Source organism: Danio aesculapii, chromosome 15 (assembly GCF_903798145.1).
Source record: "Danio aesculapii chromosome 15, fDanAes4.1, whole genome shotgun sequence".
Lineage (NCBI taxonomy): Eukaryota > Metazoa > Chordata > Actinopteri > Cypriniformes > Danionidae > Danio > Danio aesculapii.
This window is the reverse complement of record NC_079449.1, coordinates 19,349,710-19,373,317: the sequence shown is the minus strand read 5'-3', so window position 1 is coordinate 19,373,317 and position 23,608 is coordinate 19,349,710. Positions and strand designations below refer to the sequence as shown.

The following is a 23,608-nucleotide window of genomic DNA, read 5'->3' as shown; positions in this document are numbered from 1 at the left end:
TATCTATGACAATCAAGGTGTATATGAGATGTATAGTTCAATTATTTCGTAAACCTTAATGTATAATTTAACACTTGCAATGATCATAATTCACATTAACAAAATTTTATCTTTCCTCCATTTGTCTAAAAAGTACCTAATTGCTTTCACGTCCAGCTCAGTGAGCGCAGGAGGGTCTATAGCGTTAACGCATGTCTGCAATCCTCTTATTTTGTCCCTGACCAAGTATGGATTAGATTCATCCGCGGGTCACTTTCAAAGGACTTTCATTCATCAGAGAAACATCTAGGCCTCTACATATTAGGACATTTAATTTAAAATGGATATAACTTTTTCACTGAGCTTTATTTAGCTAGATTATTTACAGATATTTGTAATTACTTGATTTTAAACATGTCAAGGATTTCAGAAACTGCGATATGACAAATGTAAGGTAACTTTAACCCTTATGTAAAACTCTGTTGAATAGTAATACTGCAAATTTTATAACAGTGTTAATGGAAAATGTATTTCACTATAAATATGCTTATGTTTATTTTTATTAGAAAATGTATTTAATTGTTTTGAAGCTCATCAAGGATTTCAGAAGCTGTGATATAAGAAATTGAAGGTAACTTTAACCCATTTTGACATCGGCTTCGAGTGGTTATACTGGAATATATTTAACAGTGAATCTGGAAAATGTTACGGAGTGTTAGGTGTGAATAGTGAAGGTGCAGAAGGATTGATGACTGCAGGCATTAAGCAGATCTCCTGGGTGCTGAAGTTGAATCTCTCAGCGACACAGACGAGCCTCATCAAACTCTTGTTTGTGAGCTGAGATCTACTCATATATATTTATGCCCACGGAACGACTGACGTGACAAAACCATCAGTAAAGATGAGCCTGTGACTTGATGAAGGATTTTAATCGACCTTATGAAAGGAAATACTGGAGGAAAAACTTTGTGGACATGTTTTGATGCATGCATCACGGGGCCCATGTAATAATGGTAAGTTAATTGTTTTTGTTATGTTTTATTTAGCCTTTTTTTCTATACTGAAAATGTACGAAAAAGAACACCTCTCACAAATCTATCTTTTAAATTCATATTTTTAATAGGAAGCCATACAAATTTTTGTATACATTAGATTAGTCAGTGCTGAAGCCAAATCTGCAGCTTATCTAACAAAATAACTTAGGATAACGGTCCAAAAACCAGTACACCCAAATTTATATGTAATAAAACTATTAAATACAAATTTTAAAAAGAGGAAAAATCAAGAGAAGCAAAAAATTTTGTTGAAATTTTGTAGGTTGTATTTTTTTTGCAATATTTTGCTTGATTTTAATAGTATTTTTCTTTTTAAAAAGATGTTTGGTGACTAAAATATGATTTTAATAAATATGTCTGTTTAATAAATTTGTTTTGTTTAAATGCATCAAAATACATTGCCTATATTCACTGAGAAATGGATAAAAATATTTATTTTCAAAAAGGGGTGTATATTATGCTGAGCACTGTAGATATTTGCATTTTTATCTCTATATATATTTATTTATTTATGGAACCTGCTGTGCCAAGCAGTAGATTAACAAAGCATTAATGCAAGCTATATGATGAATTATATGAGTAATTACATTTTCCACTCAGAATTTAGTGACATTTACTGTAAGAAATGTGTGAAAAAATTCTATAATAGATAGTTTCAGTTTATTGTGATACTTTATTCAAAGGGTTATGCAAAACTGCATTTATATAATGTGTAATAATTAGTAATTTAATAAGACATTTCAATTGAAGTTGTTGAAATTGAATTGAGGAAGCTGAAGTTTTGTTTATCACTATTTATGGAATGGTTTAATTATGTCATAATTGTATTTCAATTTAAAATGGACAAACATTTGTAATGGCAAACAACTGACGAACAAGTCACTTCAGATTGTAATAACGTTTTTAGTTTAAGTGGGTTGATTTATTCATATTTTTCGTAATTTCAAAAAATGTTTTTCTGAAAAATGTCATTTCAAAATCCCATTTCCAAAATCCCAAACTCTATTTTTTAAAAATATATCATAATTCAATTTAAGATTGTCAAACAACTGCAATGAGATGGTTAAATAAAACTGTCTGGAAAGATAAAATTACTTCTAAAAAGTTTTTAAAAAATCTAATTAAAAACCTTTACCTTGCGGCTAACATGATTTAGCACACTGACAAATTGATTTAGCACATCGCTAGTATGTTTCTAGCATGTTGCAGTAGGTTGCTAGCATTTAGATAATGTTTTAGAACATTTTAGCATATTGTAACATGTTGTTAGCATATTCAAGTACCATGCAGATAACATTACTAATGTGTAGGACAATGCTAGCATGGATTATCATGTTAATAATACTGTCGTTGTATAACATTGCTAAGTCTAACAAATTGTTTTGGTACATTGCTAGCATGTTACTGGCATAATATTTGTACATTGCTAGCATGATTTATCACACTGCTAACATGTTGCTAGGCTATTGTTAGAATGCTTTAACACATTGCTAGCATAGTTACAGCTGTTAAGAAATCACTAATATGTTTTAGTAATCTACATGTAACACATTGTTGTTAGCATGTTAGTAACATTAATTAACATGTTGCAAGCAAGTTTAACTGATTGTTAGAATGCTACCTAACATGTTTGTGGAATTTGGAGCATGTAACTATTACAATGTTTAAGCATGTTTTAATACTGCCTTCATGTGTTATCAGAATTATCATAAATACAAATTTCCTAGTTGGAAACTAGCATAGATTAGCATGTTGGATGCATGTTTCTACCATGGATAACACTGTAAACATGAATTTGCATGTTACAGGATCAATAAGCATGTTGGTAACATGCTGCCAACATGACTTAACAATCTGTAAGTTAACTTTCCATTTGAATTGTTTGCATTGTATCAAAAACTATACAATCTAGCTACATATCCCAACCAGCATCATTGCATATCAGGCCTTGTAAATTATATAAAAGTGAAGATTGAAGATTGATTGAAGACTGAAGTTGGTAATCTGTTGTCTTCTAGGTGTCTGTCTCTCATAACGGCTTCTAAAGGAGGACAATGCGTCATATTCACCTCCCATTCGGAGGTGCTTTATGGCAGTTCTCCAGTTACCCCTGCTGCCCCGTCCTGAGGAGCAGACGCAGCCTCTCAACGCTGCCATTCTACAGCATTACACTATGGATTATTCTCTGTGTGCTGACGTTTCCACGCTGTGTCCAGTGTCTCGTTTTCAAAGTAGGAATCATAGGCCCGTGGAACTGTGACCCTAATTACGCAAAATCGTTTCCTGCCATTGCCTCCAGACTGGCTGTCGGTCGCATCAACAATGATTTTAGCTTAGATCTGGGCTGTACGATGGACTTTGTCATCCTTCAGGAGGCCTGTGAGACGTCCAAAGCCCTGACCTCATTTGTACAGTATGAAAACATGGCCGATGCATTTGTAGGCCCCACTAATCCAGGATACTGCAATGCAGCAGCACTAATGAGCAAGAATTGGGACAAGTCTCTATTTTCGTGGGCATGTGTTAACCATGAGTTAGACCGGGCTCAGGGTTACCCTACATTTGCTCGGACATTACCGTCCCCAATACGGGTGCTTTTCAATGTTCTGAAGTTTTTCAGATGGGCTAACATTGGGATAGTGTCTTCTAATGAGGATATATGGATTGACACGGCGGCCAAATTGGCGAGTGCTCTCAGAAACCGGGGCCTTCCTGTTGGCATCGTCGCATCCATGGGGAATAATGACACCATGCTTGAGAACACACTGATGAGCATCAAGAACGCAGGGGACATCAAAGGTGCAGTGTTTTGAATGCATAGATTTGCGTGTCTGCATTAAAACATTAATTTAATGTGCAGGGGTAAACGGGAGTAGTTGTTACACTTTTTTAATTTTGGTAAATATTTCTCAGTACATTTTTCAGATAATTTTTAGATCAAAAATTCATTAAAAAACAAAACAATATTGTGTTACTGTTATTCTTTAGTGCTATACTGGAATTATACTACACTGTTATATATTATTACATTTTTCATTAGACATTAAACATGCTGTCTGTCCGTCCGTCCGTCCGTCCGTCCGTCTATCTATCTATCTATCTATCTATCTATCTATCTATCTATCTATCTATCTATCTATCTATCTATCTATCTATCTATCTATCTATCTATCTATCTATCTATCTATCTATCTATCTATCTATCTATTCACCCATCCATCTATCTATCTATCCATCCACCTATCTATCTATGCATCTATCTATCCATCCGTCCATCCACCCATCCATCCATCCATCCATCCATCCATCCATCTCTCTTTCTGTAAATTACATTGTACTTATCTAAATATAGACTCTACTAGACTCGACTATTGAGGTATTGTTCACATTAAAGTTAAAACGTTTAAACTGAGCTAGGTGTTTTTAAAGACCAACATAACCACAGCTTGAAAAAATATATAATTCGGTTTTTGACTTTTAGTTATTGCAGTACAGCCCATGTGACAACTAACCCGTTGCCTTCTATCAGCTATGTTTAAACAGATGAACGTTTTGTTCATCGCTCATGACTTTCACTTCTTTTGCTAATGATCAACCTAATGCTTTCTGATTATGGTCGTTTAAATTAAAATAGTATGTTTAAATTTAATAATAATAAAAAAAATGGATTTTAATTTGTTAATTATAAATTGTTTGTTCAACTTAGACTGTGTATTGTCTAACATTCATTATTATGAATGAATTGACTTTTCCTGTGTGTTTCAGTCATCATTATGTGCATGCACTCAGTGCTCATTGGCGGAGAGCAACAAGCCACTTTCCTGACGAAAGCCTATGACATGGGTCTGGCGAGTGGTCGATATGTGTTCATACCATACGACACGCTCCTATACAGCCTGCCCTACATCAACAACACATACTTCCCTCTGCAGAACAACAGCAAACTGAGCAAAGCCTACGACGCCGTGCTTACCATCACTCTAGACTCAGATGTCATGACATTCAATGAAGCCTTCAATGCGGCCAAACAACTTGGCGAACTGATGGTGACACAGGAGCCAGAGCAGGTGAAAACTCTAACACATGTGTGAAGAGCATTTACGTGTACAGTTGGATAAAACATTGCATAAAACATGTAAAGTGCGTAAAGCATTAAACTTTGTATTAAAGGGATAGTTCATTTTGTCATTATTTACTCACCCTTCACTTCTTTCTTCTGTCGAATGTAAAAGAAGATATTTCGAAGAAAGATGGAAACCTGTAACCATATAGTTTTTCCTATATGGAGGTCAATGGTTATAGGCTTTTAGCTTTCTTCAGAATATCTGCTTTTGTGATCAGCAGATGAAAGAAACTCATAAAGGTTTGTCACATGAGGGTAAGTAAATAGTGAGTAAAGTTTCATTTTTTTGGATGAACTATCCCTTTAAAGCAAGAGACTGCAGGTGATTAAGGTAAAAAAGCTAGTAATTATCAGTGTATTAAGTGTATTATTATTTAGTTTCAAATAAATCAATCAAATCAAACTACTAAGCTTTCGAAAATGTTGTTAAAAATGCAAACGAGGCATTGTTTTATGAAATATAAGCTAATTTGAATACACTTATTGCACAAAAATCAGTTAAAGAAGACATGTTCAAAATGCAGGAAATGTTTGTAAACAGCTAGAAAAATGGTGCCAACGTATTTCCTGTTTTACATTCTGGATTCTGGACACTGAGGCCTGGGGCACTCAGCTGTATCGCTGCTTTCTGATAGACATGACCTCAGAGCTTCTGAGAATCCAAAAAGAGCCACATATTGATAACTAATGTTATGATATCTGATTTATCATTAAATTATAATTGAATTGCCATTGTTACAGTTATGAAATAGTTTGATATCAAGCAGGAAATGTTCATGGACCAGTAACATGACCACATTGAAATGGTCTATATATATTTTTTGTAGAATATAACGGATATAGGGCGATGCAGTGGCACAGTAGGTAGTACTGTCGCCTCACAGCAAGAAGGTCGCTGGTTTGCGCCTCGGCTGGGTCAGTTGACGTTTCTGTGTGGAGTTTGCATGTTCTCCCAGCGTTCGCGTGGGTTTTCTCCGGGTGCGCCGGTTTCCTCCACAGTCCAAAGACATGCAGTAGAGGTGAATTGGGAAGGCTAAATTGTCCGTATAGTGTATGAGTGTGAGTGTATGGATGTTTCCCAGAGATGGGTTGTGGCTGGAAGGGCATCCGCTGTGTAAAACATGTGCTGGATAAGTTGGCGGTTCATTCCGCTGTTGTGACCCCGGATTAATAAAGGGACTGAGCCGAAAAAAAAAATGAATGAATTAATGAATAACGTATATAATCAGACATATTATGTATTAAAATATCACTCAGGAAAAACCTTTAGAATATATTCAGTCAATTCAAGTTTATTTACATAGCTCTTTTTTGTGGGGCGACTCAGTGGCGCAGTAGGTAGTGCTGTCGCTTCACAGCAAGATGGTCGCTGGTTTGAGTTTGAGCCTCGGCTGGGTCAGTTGGGATTTCTGTGTGGAGTTTGCATGTTCTCCCTGCGTTCGCGTGGGTTTCCTCCGGGTGCTCCGGTTTCCCCCTCAGTCCAAAGACATGCAGTAATTGGAGGAATTGGGTAGACTAAATTGTCCATAGTATATGAGTGTGTATGGATGTTTCCCAGAGATGGGTTGCGGCTGGAAGGGCATCCGCTGTGTAAAAACATGTGCTGGATAAGTTGGCGGTTCATTCCGCTGTGGCGACCCTGCATTAATAAAGGGAAAATGAATGAATGAATGAAAGTTTGGTGTGTGTAAATGGTGCTGCTGTGGGGATTTATGTATGCGAAAAATCCTTTTGAGTTTGAGTTAGACATTGTATAAAAAATCTGGACACAAATTGATAAAGTGAGCAAATTGATGAAGTGAAAAAAGAAACACCTAAAAGCATATTTTGTGTGTTTTCTTTACATTAGACTGAAAAAAGCCTAAAACCTCAGCTTTCAGCATCTCACCATATACATTCTGTTACCTTTCAGGTCTCTCCGCTCTTTGGTACAATCTTCAACAGTTTGTACCTCCTCGCCAAGTCCATGCACAATGCCAGAAGAGCCGGTCGCTGGTTCTCCGGGACCAATCTGGCCTATTTCACAAGGAACATTACATTCACTGGCTTCAACCAGGACATCCAAACAGATGAGCAGGGAAATGGCCAAACCAACTATGTGATTCTGGACACTGAGGCCTGGGGAACTCAGCTGTATCGCTGCTTTCTGGTAGACATGACCTCAGATTTGGTGCTGTTTGCTGGCAGGTTCATTCATTTCCCTGGAGAGTCGCCTCCTCCTTCAGACTCCAGCTGCTGGTTTGAGGACAATGCCATCTGCACTGGAGGTACAACAAAAAAAATCACACAATTTTTAGATTTTGTGTTTTGTAAGAAACAGAGATTTGATTTTTAATGGCGTCATTATTTTAGCTCTAAAGTCTTTTTTTGTTGCTTTAAACTAGTGTACATGTGCATAATTGTTTTAGTGACAGCAGTGTTCAAGCCTATTGTATTTTATTATACATAATATTTGTAGTAAAATTATTTTTGATCATTTTTATTTTATTTTATTTAGTTGTGGTCAAAAAATTCAATGTATAATAATTTAAGAAATATAAATTTCACAATGTGCACATATATGCACAAAAATATATAATCAATATAAAACATTTTATTAATGATATAATATATTAATAATAATATTATTAACAAATATTGCTGTTTTATTTAATTTATTCATTTATTCAAATAATTGGAACATTTTTTCATGTATTTTTTAATAATCAATATTTGTGAAATAATAATAATAATTTTAGTAAACTATTAATCAAAGTATAATCATTTTAAAATAATTAAAATTAATAGTTAACACTAATTAGCACTAATAAATAAGGATTGTTGAAAGGAAATTGGTATTTTGTTTAATGAATCATCAATATTTATCATTTTTATTATTAAAATAATAATTACAACAAATATGACATTGTTACTTTGTAGGATCACTGTTAACCAATGCAAATCATTTTATGCAAATTTTTCCATTTATATGCTATGTACCTGTCTGTTAATCTCTCCTTTTCTTTTGTAGGTGTGGATATCATATACGTCATCATAGCATTTGTGATAGTTTTGATTATAGTTCTTGGTTCTATTGGCCTAACTCTGTTCATAAGGTAGTTTTGCTGTGATTTTGATAAGATCCCATTATTTATTACGTTTAATGAATAAATACAAGGTATACGACAAACTGTGCGTGATCTTGTCTGATCTTTGTAGGAGGCGGATCCAGCAAATCCAGCTCATTAAAGGGCCCAACAGAATACTGCTAACACTGGAGGACCTGACTTTTATCAACCCACAGCTCAGCAAGAGAGTATGTGCCAAATCACCACCTGCTTTCTAAAACATGTAATTTTTTTCTACATTTAATATATATTTTGTCACAGAAAATCACCCTCGAGGATCTTAGCGATTCCAAAAGTTACATAGAAGAGAAAAGCACAGGGGATCGATCGCGCTCTGTAAACAGTATGGCAACGGCAACACATGAAACATCTAATGTAGCTGTTTATGAGGTGACCTTTTTACGGCCTTTTTTATTTTGTTTGATTTGTGTTTGTTCACACTGGCACAAATATTATTAATTTTGATGTTTGCAGGGTGACTGGGTTTGGCTGAAAAAGTTTACAGAGGGACATTTCAAGGAAGTTAAGCAGAGCACCACTAAGATTTTTACCAAGGTATTTGGTTTACTTTGAAACTACAGTACTCAGCATAAATGAGTACATCTCTCATAGATCTCTCTTTTAAATGAATGTTATTCTATAGGATGCTTTGCAATAGTATATTTGTACATATACATTAGATTAGCCAGTACCAAATCAAAACTGGAACTAATCTAACAAAATCTTAAGATCATAGTCCAAAATACTCAAATTAATATGTTGAAGAAACTAATAAATCAATTTTTTAATAAACAGAAAAATCAAGAGAAACATAAAAATTATTACATTTTGTTGATATTTTGGATTTTTGTAAACAATTCTTGAACTTATAACTTTTGTTAATAAATGTTTTGTAATAACTTTTTTTAATAAATAACTTTTTAAAAATAAATTATTTTGAATAATTTAAAAATAGTATCTTTCTATTTCTAAAGATGTCTTATTTTGATGAATATAACTGTTTAATAAAACTGTTTGCTTAAATGCACCAAAATTTTTGGCTATATTCACTGAGAAATGGATAAAAAATATTCATTTTCAAACGGGGGTGTACTCATTTATGCTGAGCACTGTAAGTGCATTCACACTTGACAGGTCTGGTTTGATAAAAATGAATTCTGGTGTGATTGCTTTACAGCAGTTAATTTGAATATGTGTGAAAGCTGATATCAGAACTTGGTACACACCAAACAACCAGATCAGAACTGCTGATAACATGATATCACTGCGCTTTCAAAAAAACTATGCTGAAATATAAATGCAAAACGGGCCAAAGGTATCTTACCAAAAACACAAGACATGGCCATTAAAAGGACAAAATGCTTGAGCTTTCTTGTTTTTTCTCTTAATAGAAGCAACCTTGCCCATTATTACCCAATATTCAGTGCACACTATTAAGAATAGAGATTCTTAATTGGTATGGATGGTCTTTGTCATTCATGGAACCCTTTTATTTAATAATAAAAGTTCTTTGTAGTAGAAAAAGCTTATCAAAATAATTAATAAAATGTTCTTTGAAGACTCTGAAGTGGCATCACTGGCAAACACCCCTTTTGGAAGCTTTGTTTTAAAAAAAAAAAGAATAATGTAAAAATTACAAAGATTATGCAAAGATAAAATTCCTTACAAATTTCTTCCACATACTTCATTTGTAGAGGAAATTCTGTAGGTTTGGTTGCAAAGTATGCATCATAAAAAACATTTTATCCATTAACCATTTTACCATCTTTAGATTCAATCTGTATGTTACTAACAGCATGGACACTAAGGGAACCATGGCTAAACATATCATTTTCTTTTGGACCAAATAAACCAAGGGAACCTCCAGCTGCAAGTGTGAACACAGCCTTACAGATTGTCGTGAGTTTGTTGTTTGAGTGACAGTTCCTATCATTTGTGTAATTCCCAGATGAAGGACCTACGAAATGAAAATGTCAATCCATTTCTGGGGTTCTTCACCGACTGTGAGATGTTTGCCATTGTCACTGAGCACTGCTCTCGGGGGAGTCTGCATGACCTCCTTCGCAATGATGATGTCAAACTGGACTGGATGTTTAAATCCTCCTTGGTGCTGGATCTCATCAAGGTACTTTATGATGAATCTCTAGATCATTTGCACAGTTTCTGCATAATGTCTGTCTTTGACTCCACTTGACGGGTTTTGGTCCCCATTCAACAGGGCATGAAATATCTTCACCACAGGGAGTTTCCTCATGGGCGTCTGAAGTCTCATAATTGTGTTGTAGATGGACGTTTTGTCTTAAAGATCACTGATTATGGCTACAATGAGATTCTTGAGACCCAGAAAGCACCAAAGGAGACACCACCACCAGAGGGTAAGAGTGTTTATTGAATAAAATAGGTTTGTTACCAATGCAAATCTCACTTTATTGTAAGTTTGTTATGTATTGTAAGTATGTTTATGCAAAACTTAGCCATTTCTATCCATTTTTATAAAGCCATATCCATTATATCCATTTTTTATTTGGTTGCCTGAAAATGCTAACTTTTGAAAATGTGTTTTACAGTGCAATTAAAGACAAAACTATACAGTTACTGATTGTGTACAATACAACATGTAATTCTGTGAAAATAGGCATGCATGAATACTTGCAAACCAAAATAATAATGACATTACTGGCCATAGAGTGGAGGAACTATGACGTCAATTTGTATGCAAAAACCCGGAAGCGAGTTAGCATTTTAGCAGTTCTGGTTCCCTTGTCCCAAAGTCAATGGGTTTTTTGAATGGGATTTTGGTTAAATCTCTTAAATAAGGTTTGTGGTTACCACACACTCAAGATACTTTCACGTTTTATTCTACGAGATAAAACACATCAGTTACATCTCACTCTTGATTTTTAAAATCGGTTAAGCTTTATCGTCGCTTCACTTGTAGTGAGTGACGTCAAGATTGATTTGTTGATCATTTATTTTAATAAATCTATTTTATGAATATGTTGCTTAACATAGTACAGCCTGTCTCTTTACAGCTCTCAGTAAAGTAAATGTGTGAATACATTTGTAAAAATATTTAAATATTTACTGATATTTTAATGTGATTCTTTTACACTAACATAAATCTAATTATTTTCGTTGTCTTTTTCTTCTTTACACTCCTCCCTTAAATTCCTTTGCACTCACCTTAAAACTTGTAGCATATGTGACTGTATGGGCTGCCTTTCGCTGTACTTTGTGACAAAAAAGAATTAAATGTTGTTCTCTATCCATGATGGAACTTGCAGGCATTTAAAAGACATATCCCTCATTTCTGTTGTCTATGAAAAAGAATGATAATAATGATTTGATAATAATATCAGGCACATTTATAAAACAACAATGTCCAACAACTAAAGGAAAACAAATGTATTTCCCATGGGAAAACTATTCAAAACGTATTATAACGATGCATGTTTAATACCTGTATTATTACTAAAACAATATATTATTTTTACGTATTTGTTTATATAGCGTGGATTATAATATACTAAATTGAAGAGTAAGGGCCCTATCATACACCCGGCACAATGCGCGCTGCAATTGTTGTTTGCTAGTTTCAGCTTGCCGCAAGAGTCGTTTCGATGTTTTACACCACGCTGTAAAAAATAACAAATACATTTGCACAGGAGGTGTGTTGAGGCGCATTGCTGGCGCATTGCTATTTTGAGGAACTTACATAGACTTTTCAATAGACCAGATGAAATCAGGTCTATAGTCCAGCGCAGAGCACGTTAGTTGTGCGCCTCACTTACAAATTGCTTAATACACACAGGGTGTACAGCAATACGCAAATATTTAAATGAAAAAAAATTTTAATATTAAGGATATATATAGGATATAATAAGGATAAATATAAAGGATTAAAATATTACAAAAAATAATATTTTCTAGCCTACATAAATATAAAAACCATACTTTCATGCCTTCTTCATCTCGTTTTTTTTTCAGTTTATTCATAACAATTTGCTTTTGTATAATGTTATCATTATTAGTAGTATTATTTATTATATGCATATTTATATTTGTTTTATTAAAAACAAGCTTAGATTTGCCCACCTGTCAGGTTTTAGACAATATGGGGCATAGCATGTGTATTTGGATATAACTCAGTTGTTTGAACACACTTCATTTTCATTTATTCATTTGCTGGAAATTAGAACTGAATTTAGAAATAGTTTTGAAACAAATCTTTGCACTTAACAAACGAAATTGATTATGTATCTAATATATGTCTGTGCGTACAACACGTTTCCCTATCCACGAGAGTGAAAGTGAAAGTAAATAATGAGGCTCATCTCTTATTCTCGCTCTCTAGATGCTCTGTTTAACTGTTTTATTGCTAGATAAGCTAGTTATATCCATTTTTTATTTGGTTGCCTGAAAATGCTAACTTTTGAAAATGTGTTTTACAGTGCAATTAAAGACAAAACATGTCTTTAACCCAACTGACTCCTAAAGGGAATGGGAGATGAGACTCTAATTGGTTTATTCTCAAAACAAACCTATAACTCATTAAAAGAATAAGCCCAACCCTGTCAGACCATGCGCAAGGGCGCAAAGCGGATTTTTCCGTCCTTAAAATAGCAAAAGTCGATTCTGACACGCCCTTAATGCATTTGCGCCCTGCATTTTGCACTTTGCGCATGGATCGTCAGAATAAAGCCATAAATCTTTGTCATAAACCCTATTTCTAAAAATAAATTTAAAACATAGTCTGAAGCAGGGTGGTGCTGACGTCACAGGCGAGCGCCCTGAAGTCAGTGTAGTCCGTTCATGCGTTTGCATTTAAGATCCAAAAGTGGTTACACTCATACTATCGTGTGAGGATTATGCGGTTGGAATAAATGTGTGAGTGTAATGAACAGTGTTTGAACACAGAGCTCATTATTTGCAAACTTCGAAAAGTCTATGGGAAAATCCTATGGGAAATTTATTGAGGGAACCAGTTTTATGCTAGCAGGTTCCTCCACTCTATACAGGATTGTATGTACGCAGGTTCTTAGTTTTTTTTTACTAATTTACATCGCCAACTACTGGCCTGGCATGCATAACACAGCAATTTTTAAATAATTTACGTGGATTTGTGTGATTAGGCATAATTAAAGAAATGTTGTCTTTTTTTAATGCAAGCTTTTTAAAATGCAAAGGAAAAACATTTTAGTACTTTTTTTTAGATGTAAAGGTACCCCGATGATATTGAAAAAAAAAACCCATCAAGTCAATTTCTTGTCTCTCAGATCTGTTCTGGACAGCCCCTGAACATCTCAGAGATCCTGAAAGTCCACGGAAAGGAACTTATAAAGGAGATGTATACAGCTTTGCGATTATACTTCAAGAAGTTGTTGTTAGAGGAGCACCGTATTGCATGCTCGGCTTGTCTCCTGAAGGTATGTTTTTCATAATGTAATAGTTCCATGAAGCATTTTAGAGAGGTTACTACAATAACTAGGCAGGGATTATGAGTGAAACTTGACATATATTTTATAACAAAGATATTGTTTATTGCATCCACAGAGATAATAAGAAAGGTTAAGAAACCTCCACCCATGTGCCGACCCACTGTAGCTCCAGATCAAGCTCCACTGGAGTGCATCCAGTTGATGAAGCAGTGCTGGAGTGAACAGCCTGACAGAAGGCCTCCTTTTGATCAGATTTTTGATCAGGTGAGCTGTGAGAAGGTTTAAAATTGTGTGCTGTTTTGAATTCATATTCTAACAAAGTACAAACTTTCGGAGAACTTGTAAGATGATTTGTATATTGTAGCAGACATTTTATTTTATGATTATAATAATAAAAGTGTTGCTTTTATTTATTGTATTTCATTATTAAAGTACTAAATTTTTATTTTCATTTTTATATTCTTGTTTTCTGTGTGTAACATTTTTGTACATTTTATGTTAATATGCAATTATTAAAAAAGTTTTACAAATATATTCATTCAGAAACTTTGGATTAAATTAATTAACAAAATAAAATAAAGACATTTAAAATGTTATTTTATAAAATAAATGGTGTTGTTAAATATGAAATACACTGTAAAACTCAAACCATTTGAGGAAACTGATTGCAAGAAACCATTTAAGTTCAAAAACTAATCCTATGAGTACTGTGAACTTAATCCATTTGAGTAAACGAAGCAATTTGAGCACAGTAAAACCCAATAAATGAAGAGAACTCAAACCAACCGAGTACTGTAAATACCCAATACATTAAGGCAACTCAAACCGTTTGAAGATTTCTACAAACCATTTAAGTTTTTAAAAAAATCTATATGAGTACTGTGAACTTACTCCATTTAAGTTGAAGCAATGAGGTATTTAATTAACTCATTACCTTCAACACTGAGTTCAAAACTCTTTTCAAATGAGTAGAATTAACTTTCTGTAAATTTTGAGTTAACCACACTCATTTCAATTGATAAAGTTGACTGTTGAGTTTTACAGTGTATTAATATTAAATTTTAAGCAGGAAGAGCATTTTTAACATTGATCATATTAAGAGTGTCTTATTATTGTACCAAAATCTACACGTTAGGATGATTTATGAAAGATTTTCTTACACTCAAAAAATATTTTTCACTGCTTGTTTAAGCTACTTATTTAAAATGAGCTGAAACAACACTATTGTTAAAGTTTTTTGGGGACAACTTAATTGTTTTATGCTCAGTCAACTTAAAATTGTAAAATAAAAAGTTAACTTAATCAATTTGCGTTGGGACAACATGAAGGGATTGTGTGGAACCCAGCATTTTTGCAAGTCAACAATAACCTGTTTCCAAACCTGTGAGAAATTGTGAGTTTCTTTCTTCTGCTGTCCATGAGAGATGAGATAAAAACATTCAGAATGCTTACCAACATTCTTCAAATTATCTTCTTTTGTGTTCAACAGAAGAAAGAAACAAGAAGCTGATGACACCATTTTCATTTTGTGTGAACTACTAAGCTAATATTAAAAGTGAGAGCCCTTTCTAATGTTCTCTTTTCAGTTCAAGCTCATCAACAAAGGTAAAAAGACCAACATTATTGACTCCATGTTACGCATGCTGGAGCAGTACTCCTCCAATCTGGAGGACCTGATCAGAGAAAGAACAGAGGAGCTGGAGGTGGAGAAACAGAGGACGGAGAAGCTTCTTGCTGAGATGCTTCCCCCGTGAGTATATACTGTCATCCGCCAGTGCTCTTCTCAGAGTAATACCTGCTCCTGGATCAATCTCAATTTTCATTCACAGCTCTGTGGCAGAAGCTCTGAAAACCGGTGCCTCCGTGGAGCCAGAGTACTTCGATCAAGTCACCATCTACTTCAGTGACATCGTAGGCTTCACCACCATCTCATCCCTCAGTGATCCAATAGAAGTTGTAGACCTGCTCAATGACCTCTACAGCCTATTTGACGCTGTACTGGGCAGCCATGATGTCTACAAGGTAAGCTTGAATGTTTGAAAGCCAACATGATAAAACGGATTTCCAAGAAAAGCCATTCAATTCTTTTTCGTCCCAGGTCGAAACCATTGGAGATGCCTATATGGTGGCCTCTGGGCTGCCAAAGAAGAACGGCAACAAGCACGCAGCCGAGATCGCCAACATGTCGCTGAACATTCTCAGCTCCGTGGGCTCCTTCAAAATGCGGCACATGCCTGAAGTTCCGGTCAGGATACGGATCGGCATTCACTCAGGTTAGTCTATTAATCTGCTTACGGTTAAGATTATGAAAAACCAATTGTAAATGCTCATGTAATCATCATGTAATAAGATTTAATGTCTCTCTGCTTGTAGTTCTATTACTCATAGGTCTATTTTAGTCAGTTATTAAGATAAGTTTTCATGGTCACAAGTGGGTAAAGCTAAATAAAGGTGTAACCTAAGGGTTGCAAGGTCTAAGAAAACAAACCCAGCTCAATGACAGCTCAAAACCCACACAAAAGGAATAAAAAGTAGCCCATTTTTTCTTGTTCAATTAGAGTCAAATGTTGGGTTCCCACAAAGGGAAAGGTTTATCATATCTTCTCTGATATTTTGCAGTAGACATACTTGTAGATACAGTATACATGCTAAAGTACTAAACCAAACAACAGTTCTAAGTAACTTTCTCAGATGTCTGCGCAGTTGACGTTCAGCTCAGACTCTTTTACTCGCCCACTTGCAGCTGTCTTTGGGTTGCCAGATATGCATTCCGTGATCAATGCCCAGTGGTGTAAAGTAGCAAATTACAAATACTCAAATTACTGTAATACTGATTTTCTTCTTAAGGAATTTTACTTTACTAAGTAGTTTTAAAAATGTGTACTTTTACTTTCACTTTATCACATTTTTAGTGCAGTATTTGTACTTTTATTCTACTATTTTCCTTCAACCTGAAGCCACTACTTAATTTTTTACTTCTTTATTTATATTTGATTGGCTAAGTGGAATAATCAGTCCTGTGATTCAAGGTCAACAAGGTCAAGACGTGCGCTATAAATGCAGTGTAGACTGTGAAGCATTAAAAGTGTTCAAAAACACACAAAAATCATCAGATGCAGTGTACAAGAGACTGCTTAGATGATGATGATGATGAAGATGAATATGTTGACTGTATGAGGACTGAAATAACCAAATGGCCTTAAACCAGGGGTGTCAAACAGCCCAGCACAGTTCAGTTCCAACCCTGCTTCAACACACTTACCTGTAGGTTTCAAACAAGCTTAAAGGACTTAATTAGTTTGATCAGGTGTGTTTAATTAGGGTTGGAGCAAAACTGTGCAGAGCTGTGGCCCTCCAGAAACTGAGTTTGACACCTATGCCTTAAACAATCACTACATTTCCTACAGAATGTTACGTTTTCACTCACACATGTGCAAATAGCATGTAAACACATCAACATTTCAAATGGTAATACTCATTACTCCTGATTACTTTTAAAAGAGCTTACTCATACTTTAAGTAAAGTTTACAACAATTACTTTTACTCTACTTGCACTACATTTTTGGGCAAGTAAGGGTACTTTTACTTAAGTAAGATTTTTCAGTACTTTTCACCACTGTCAATGCCATTAAGAAATGATTCAGTGTTCATTTCATTTTTTGTAAAGAAACAGTTTGAACAATTTGATAACTCATATAATTTTTTTTCAATAATATTTTTTTCTTGCAAACTTCATTTTCAAAATTATGCAGGAAAACGGAGACCCTGGCAACACTGGGTGTAAAAGGTTCTTACAGTAAAAGGCATTTGATGGGATTGCGTTTATATTGTAAACAAACACTGATGGGGTTGAATATATTGGAACTATCACAAAATGCCAACCTATTCTCTGCCTACTGAATGTGATCTTTTGGGGATGTGTTGTGAGAAAGCGCACCAAAACAACGTATTCATACTTTGTTGTGTTGTACCAAAACACAGATTATGATAGAAATTGTTTCCATCTAAATCCTTGTGGTAAAACCACATGAGCTTTACATCCTGTTACACTCACCAGTGGTGGAAAGAGTACTGAAAAATCATACTTTAGTAAAAGTACCATCACTTGCCTAAAAATGTAGTGCAAGTAGAGTAAAAGTATCTATTGTAAATATTACTCAAAGCATGAGTAAAAAGTAGACCTTTCAAAAGTGCTCAAGAGTAGTGACTATTACGCTGTGAAAAGCTGATGCATTTACATGTAATTTGTGGATGTGTGTAAACGTAACATTCTGTAGTGCATTTAGTGATTGCCTAGCAAGCACACAACGTCATAAGATGTTAATATTAGGTTAGATTTAGGTTGTGATGTAAGGTGACCCAAATTCAGTGTCTAGCCAGCGTCTAAGGACAATGTTATTTTGATGTCCAATAACAACGTCAAATGATGATGATATTTGGTTGATTTTTAGCTTGTGTTAGAAAGTGACCAAAATCCAACGTCGAGCCAACATCTTAAACCAGCGTCATATTGACCTCAAATACTGACATTTATTCATTAGGTATGGCAACCAAAATCCAACATCTAATAGACGTCATAGTGGTGACGTCCTCACAACATCAAGCTTAGATGTTGATATTTGGTTGATTTTAGGTTGGATGCTGGACTTTGACGTCGGCCTGATGTTGCGTTCTGACGTCAGCCCGATTTTCATTTCCAAACAAAATGCATTGTCCCCACAACGTTTAGGTACATCGTCAATCTGATGTCATGTTGACATCTTATACCTGCTAGGTGTTTAAGGCCATTTTGGTCATCATACAGTAAACATCCGTCATCTTCTCATCAGTGAAATGCATCTAAACATGCAAGCATCTCTGGGTCAATGCTTGTAAAGGTTATGGACATCTTCTTGGACACTTTTCATGCTTCCAAACAGTTTGCTGCAATCATAAATCAGCCATGTCTTGAGGTAGTTCATTATGAGGCGATTTACCTTCTGTGTGCGATTTGATTGGACAGGAAGCACAGGACTGATTTAAGAAATAGAAGCAATAAAAATTTACTCGAGGGAAAGTAAAAGTACATTTTTAAAACTACTTAGTAAATACAATTTCTGAGAAAAACTACTCAATTACAGTAGTTTGAGTATTAGTAATTTGTTACTTTACACCACTGACACTCACATGTAAAACACACATGGAACACATGTGAAACACACATGAAATGTGGGGTTTTGGAACGTTTTCATGCTTTAAAAAAGTGATCAAGATACCATGTGGAAACAGGACAATAAACTGCATTATTTACATTGTAAAAACCAGTTAGTTGAGTGTGCTTAAAAATGTGAGTAAACCCATTGCTTTTCAAGCAATGTTGACTTTATTTTTTTTTTAAATAGCACTAAACCTGTTGGCTTAAATCATTAAAAGGATAGTTCACTCAAAACCAAAAATTCATTCATCATTTACTCAGCCTTTGCTTCTTCCAATCCTGTTTGACTTTCTCTCATCTGTTGCACACGGAGAAGATAATTTGAACAAAGCTGAAAACCTGTAACTATTGACTCCCATAGTATTTGTTTTTCCTACTATGGAAGCCAATGGTTACCGTTTTTTAGCTTTCTTCTTTAGTGTTCAACAGAATAAAGAAACTCATAGAATTTTGGAGGGTGAGTAAATTTTCATTTTTGGGTGAACTATTATGTGCATAATTATAAAATGTGCTTAATTAAAAAAAAATAAGTTATTGGATTGACTCACTTTTTAAAGTATCGTATCTCATTGCTGTGTATCTTATCCTGTTTGTTCTCTATCCAGGGCCGTGTGTTGCTGGAGTCGTGGGTCTAACTATGCCTAGATACTGCCTTTTTGGAGACACAGTCAACACCGCCTCTCGTATGGAATCTACAGGGTTGCGTATGTTCCATTTAGATTTATTTTATACACATATGATATGGAAACATTGTGTGCTGTAATGGAATGCTCTGTTAACAACATTATTTCCTTTAGCTTACAGAATTCATGTGAACATTAGTACAGTGCAGATTCTCCGCTCGCTGAATGATGGCTACAAAATAGATGTTCGAGGAAAGACTGAGCTGAAGGTACTAACACAGACGGTTTCTTTTACAGATTATAACTAGCAAAATCATATTTGAACAGGCATTGAAAGTTTGGGGTCAGTTTGATTTTAATTCAGCAAGCATGCATTAAGTGTATAAAAAAGTATCAGTAAGATTTGTTCAAATTTGTCAGTGCCAATAGCCTAGTTTTTAAGTGCATTGACATATAGCACCATGGTGCTCACGGCGACCCAAGTTCGATTCCCGGCTCGAGGTCCTATGCCGAATCTTCCCCTCTATCTACTTCCAATGCTTTCCTGTCTGTCCTCCACTATCCTATCCCAATTAAAGATGAAAAAACCCTAAAAAAATGTCATATTCTTTCGTAAAAAAATTCTGAAAACATTTACTAAAATTAATAATAATAAATCTTTTTGAACACCAAATCTGCATATTAGAAAGATTTCTAAAGAGTCATTGTGACACTTGAAACTTGGTAAACCCCTAAAGCTGCAGAAAAATTCAGCTTTTCCAATAAAGGAGACCCAATATGCAAAGAAAAATCACTTAATATGTTAAACACAGTTATGTGGCAACCGTCTGTGAACATAACCAGCTTCTGATGGTAAAAAATTATTAATTTATGTTTTATAATCACACTTGATAAAAACAGTTTGCAGAAACACTTTGATTGACATTCTATCTTTGTACATCTCAAGCCAATTAGTGACGACCTCTGCCTCATTAGTTTTTCAATCTGCCACTATGCTTACACATACCCAGCAAACAATTTTGTGTTTAATAGACGTCTAATAGACATCTAAACGTAGACAGATTGGCTAAAACAAGGCTAAATTTGGGCTGTCATTCATTCATTTATTTTCTTTTCGGCTTAGTCTCTTTATTAATCGCCAACTTATCCAGTATGTTTTACGCAACGGATACCCTTCCAGCCGCAACCCAACACTGGGAAATACCCACACATTCTCATTAACACACAAATACTACAGCCAATTTAGCTTTTTCAATTCATCTATACCGCATGTCTTTGGACTGTGGGGGAAACCGGAGCACCCGGAGGAAACCCACGCCAACACGGGGAGAATATGCAAACTACACACAGAAATGCCAACTGACTCAGCCCGGGCTCAAACCAGCGACCTTCTTGCTGTGAGGCGATTGTGCTACCCACTGCGCCACCATGACACTTGGGCTGTCAGAGAAAATCTAATAGGCATCTAATAATAGCCCAAAACTAGATGAGTCGTCAAATAGACAGATTAGACAGACTTTATATGTGAAATAATTAATTTCTGATTATTTGATGACTTGTCTAGTTTTGGCCTATGCTTAGACGTCTATTAGATTTTCACTGACAGCCCAAATTTAGCCTTGTTTTAGCCAACACGACTATGTTTAGACGTCTATTAGACATCTTTTAAAAACAAAAGATGCTTGATGGGTAGGCATTTGTAGCTTCGTCCTCTTTTGAAAAGTACAATCTTATTTAAGTTTAAAGTCACCAAAATGCCACAATTAGGATCAAAGGGGTCATTTCAAAGTGTTTTAAAACATTATTTGGGGAGTATTTTGAGCTGAAAATTCACATACACACTAGGGACATCATAGACTAAAGTTACATATTGTAAAATGGGGCATAATAGGCCCCTTTAAATGGTTTTATTTTCAAATATATTCAAATAGAAAGCAGTTATTTTAATGGGAAAACAATTTACAATATTACTGTTTATAGATTTATTCATATAAGTGCAGCTTTGGTGCGTTTCTTTAAAAACAGTAGTGTGTGCACTTAATTACTATAAATACTTTTTATCATTTAATTAATGTGTTATTTACTGTTTTTAGGGGAAAGGCATTGAAGAAACATACTGGCTTGTTGGGAAAGCTAATTTTACTAAGCCTTTGCCAAATCCACCAGAGATCAAACCAGGGTAAGATTTTAATATTATTTTAACATACTTTTTACATGCATTTTCATTTTTCTCTATTAAAGTGTTAAATGAATTCACAAAATATGTGAACTAGTATGGTCTTTTGATTAAGCTGGAGTATCTAACTCACTTGCACTATTTATTAATGTACAAATATATAAAAACACATTGTACTTTAAATAAATGTGTGTTATTTATGTTAAATCTCTCTGTATATGAATGAATGGGATACTATTTATGGATTGGATAATTGGATTTATGCCTCAGGGAAGACAACCATGGTTTGAAACCTGAGGACATTGAGGCTTACAAGAGAAGGAAAGCTGAGAAAAAGGCATGATCTCGTAGCCAAATGCAAGGAGGTAGTACCTTGCATGCTGTTGTGTATTTGTCATGTGCTCAGAGTGACTTTCGGTGGGGTTGTGTTGTGATGGTATTCTCTGTGGTTTTGCAAAAGCTGCTTGTTTATTAGTGCATGTTGTGCATTTTTCAGTTGTTGTGAAATGCGTTACTTACCAATGTCCAAAATGAATCTCATTTATAACTTTGTCTTTTAGAGATAACTGGCAAGACATGATGACGGAGGAGATCAAGTCATTATTTCGCAAGGCCAACAGACCAGTGGACAAGCACAAAATCTGAAAAAGAAAACACAAAGAAACACAAGGAAGGAAGTTAAAATAAGGAAAGACACACGACAAGCTGCATGGGAAAGACACAAAGGGCAACACAAGCATGTGTGTTTCACTGCAGCTTACAAAGACTACTTTAATAGGATTGATAGTCGTCTGTCTAATCCGACTCTGTCCAGCGCAGCAGAAACAACAGCGCTAATGAAATGGCAGGTAGTCAGTGAAAGTGTATTGCTTTCCCAATGTTTAACGCTGTCATACTTTCTCAGTTTTGGCCACAGAGTGGCTGTGTGTGCATCCCATACCAAAGGTGAGCTCATGTTTGGGATTTTTCCGAGTTTGCCACATATTTGTTACTCACGGTGGAGTTTCATTGATTTTCTTTGATCTTCTCTAACCAAAAAACAATGTAGTGGCTTAATCAGATTTGGCAAAGCTTATTGGACATCTGTTGCAAAGACCAAATGTGATATTCTAGCCATGTTTAAATGCAAAAGCCAAATTGCGAAAGGTTGGCTGATAGCAAGCAATTACAAATGTAAGGCTGCTGTGTGTTGTCTCTGGACTGATGATAATTATGACGGTGTTTATGCTGAGTAAGAAGATGCTTAAGAGAAATTACACAGTGGAATGCAATAATTCTGTGAATTCTGTTCATGTATGCAAACATATTTATTTATACTATGCAGAAAACTTCATATTAGTTGCCATACATTTAGAAAACTGGAGCATAGTTGACGTCTGACTGCTTTAAAATGATGGTAAATCAGACTAATCGGTTTAATAAAGGGTCTTATCTCTCTCCGATGAAACACATGTGCTTGTAATGGATAGAAAAGGAAATGTTTAAGTTGCTGTGCAGTTTAAGTTGTATTAAACATGTAGGCTGGGTTTGTCTGAGAGGGGTTGACTGCCTTACACAAGCTGTTTCAAATCACAAATGGCATTTTCTGTTCATCTAAACTCTCAGGCACAGCCTGAGTGGTGTTTTTAATGATCATTTTCTGACTTTTTTCTTCATTTTCTGTTTGTCCATGCTTTTGGCCAGTCAGATCTCAACAGGCTGATCTCTCTCTGTGATAGTTTGCACTCCTAGCATTTTACATTGCATGTTAAACATGTAAATAAGTACTGTACAATATAAAAATACATCCAGAGTCTATAATTGTTACATTTTAATAACAACTGTATGGATAGCTGCTAGTTTTCAAACGCTCAATTTGATGCTAACAAAAGATACATGTTCTGATGCTGTGTACATACAATAACATGCTAAG

At 35.0% G+C, this 23,608-nt stretch overlaps 1 protein-coding gene across 2 annotated transcripts; it reads left to right on the top strand.

Annotated features, from left to right (window-relative positions):
- The first annotated feature begins 505 nt into the window (after positions 1-505).
- On the top strand, positions 506-23,608 carry gucy2f (guanylate cyclase 2F, retinal). Of its 2 annotated transcripts, XM_056473841.1 has the most exons (20): positions 506-992; positions 3,053-3,833; positions 4,800-5,101; positions 7,070-7,424; positions 8,168-8,252; positions 8,356-8,452; positions 8,526-8,654; positions 8,739-8,819; positions 10,213-10,389; positions 10,483-10,639; positions 13,541-13,690; positions 13,818-13,966; positions 15,289-15,452; positions 15,532-15,724; positions 15,801-15,975; positions 19,503-19,601; positions 19,695-19,789; positions 21,614-21,699; positions 21,967-22,061; positions 22,257-22,344. In XM_056473841.1, the coding sequence occupies exons 2-19, from the start codon at positions 3,089-3,091 to the stop codon at positions 22,037-22,039; spliced, it is 3,312 nt and encodes a 1,103-aa protein (XP_056329816.1). In that variant the 5' UTR covers positions 506-992; positions 3,053-3,088; the 3' UTR covers positions 22,040-22,061; positions 22,257-22,344. The 2 variants fall into 2 exon arrangements, with proteins under 2 accessions (XP_056329816.1, XP_056329815.1); XM_056473840.1 differs by lacking the exon at positions 21,967-22,061 and having other exon boundaries at positions 22,257-23,608.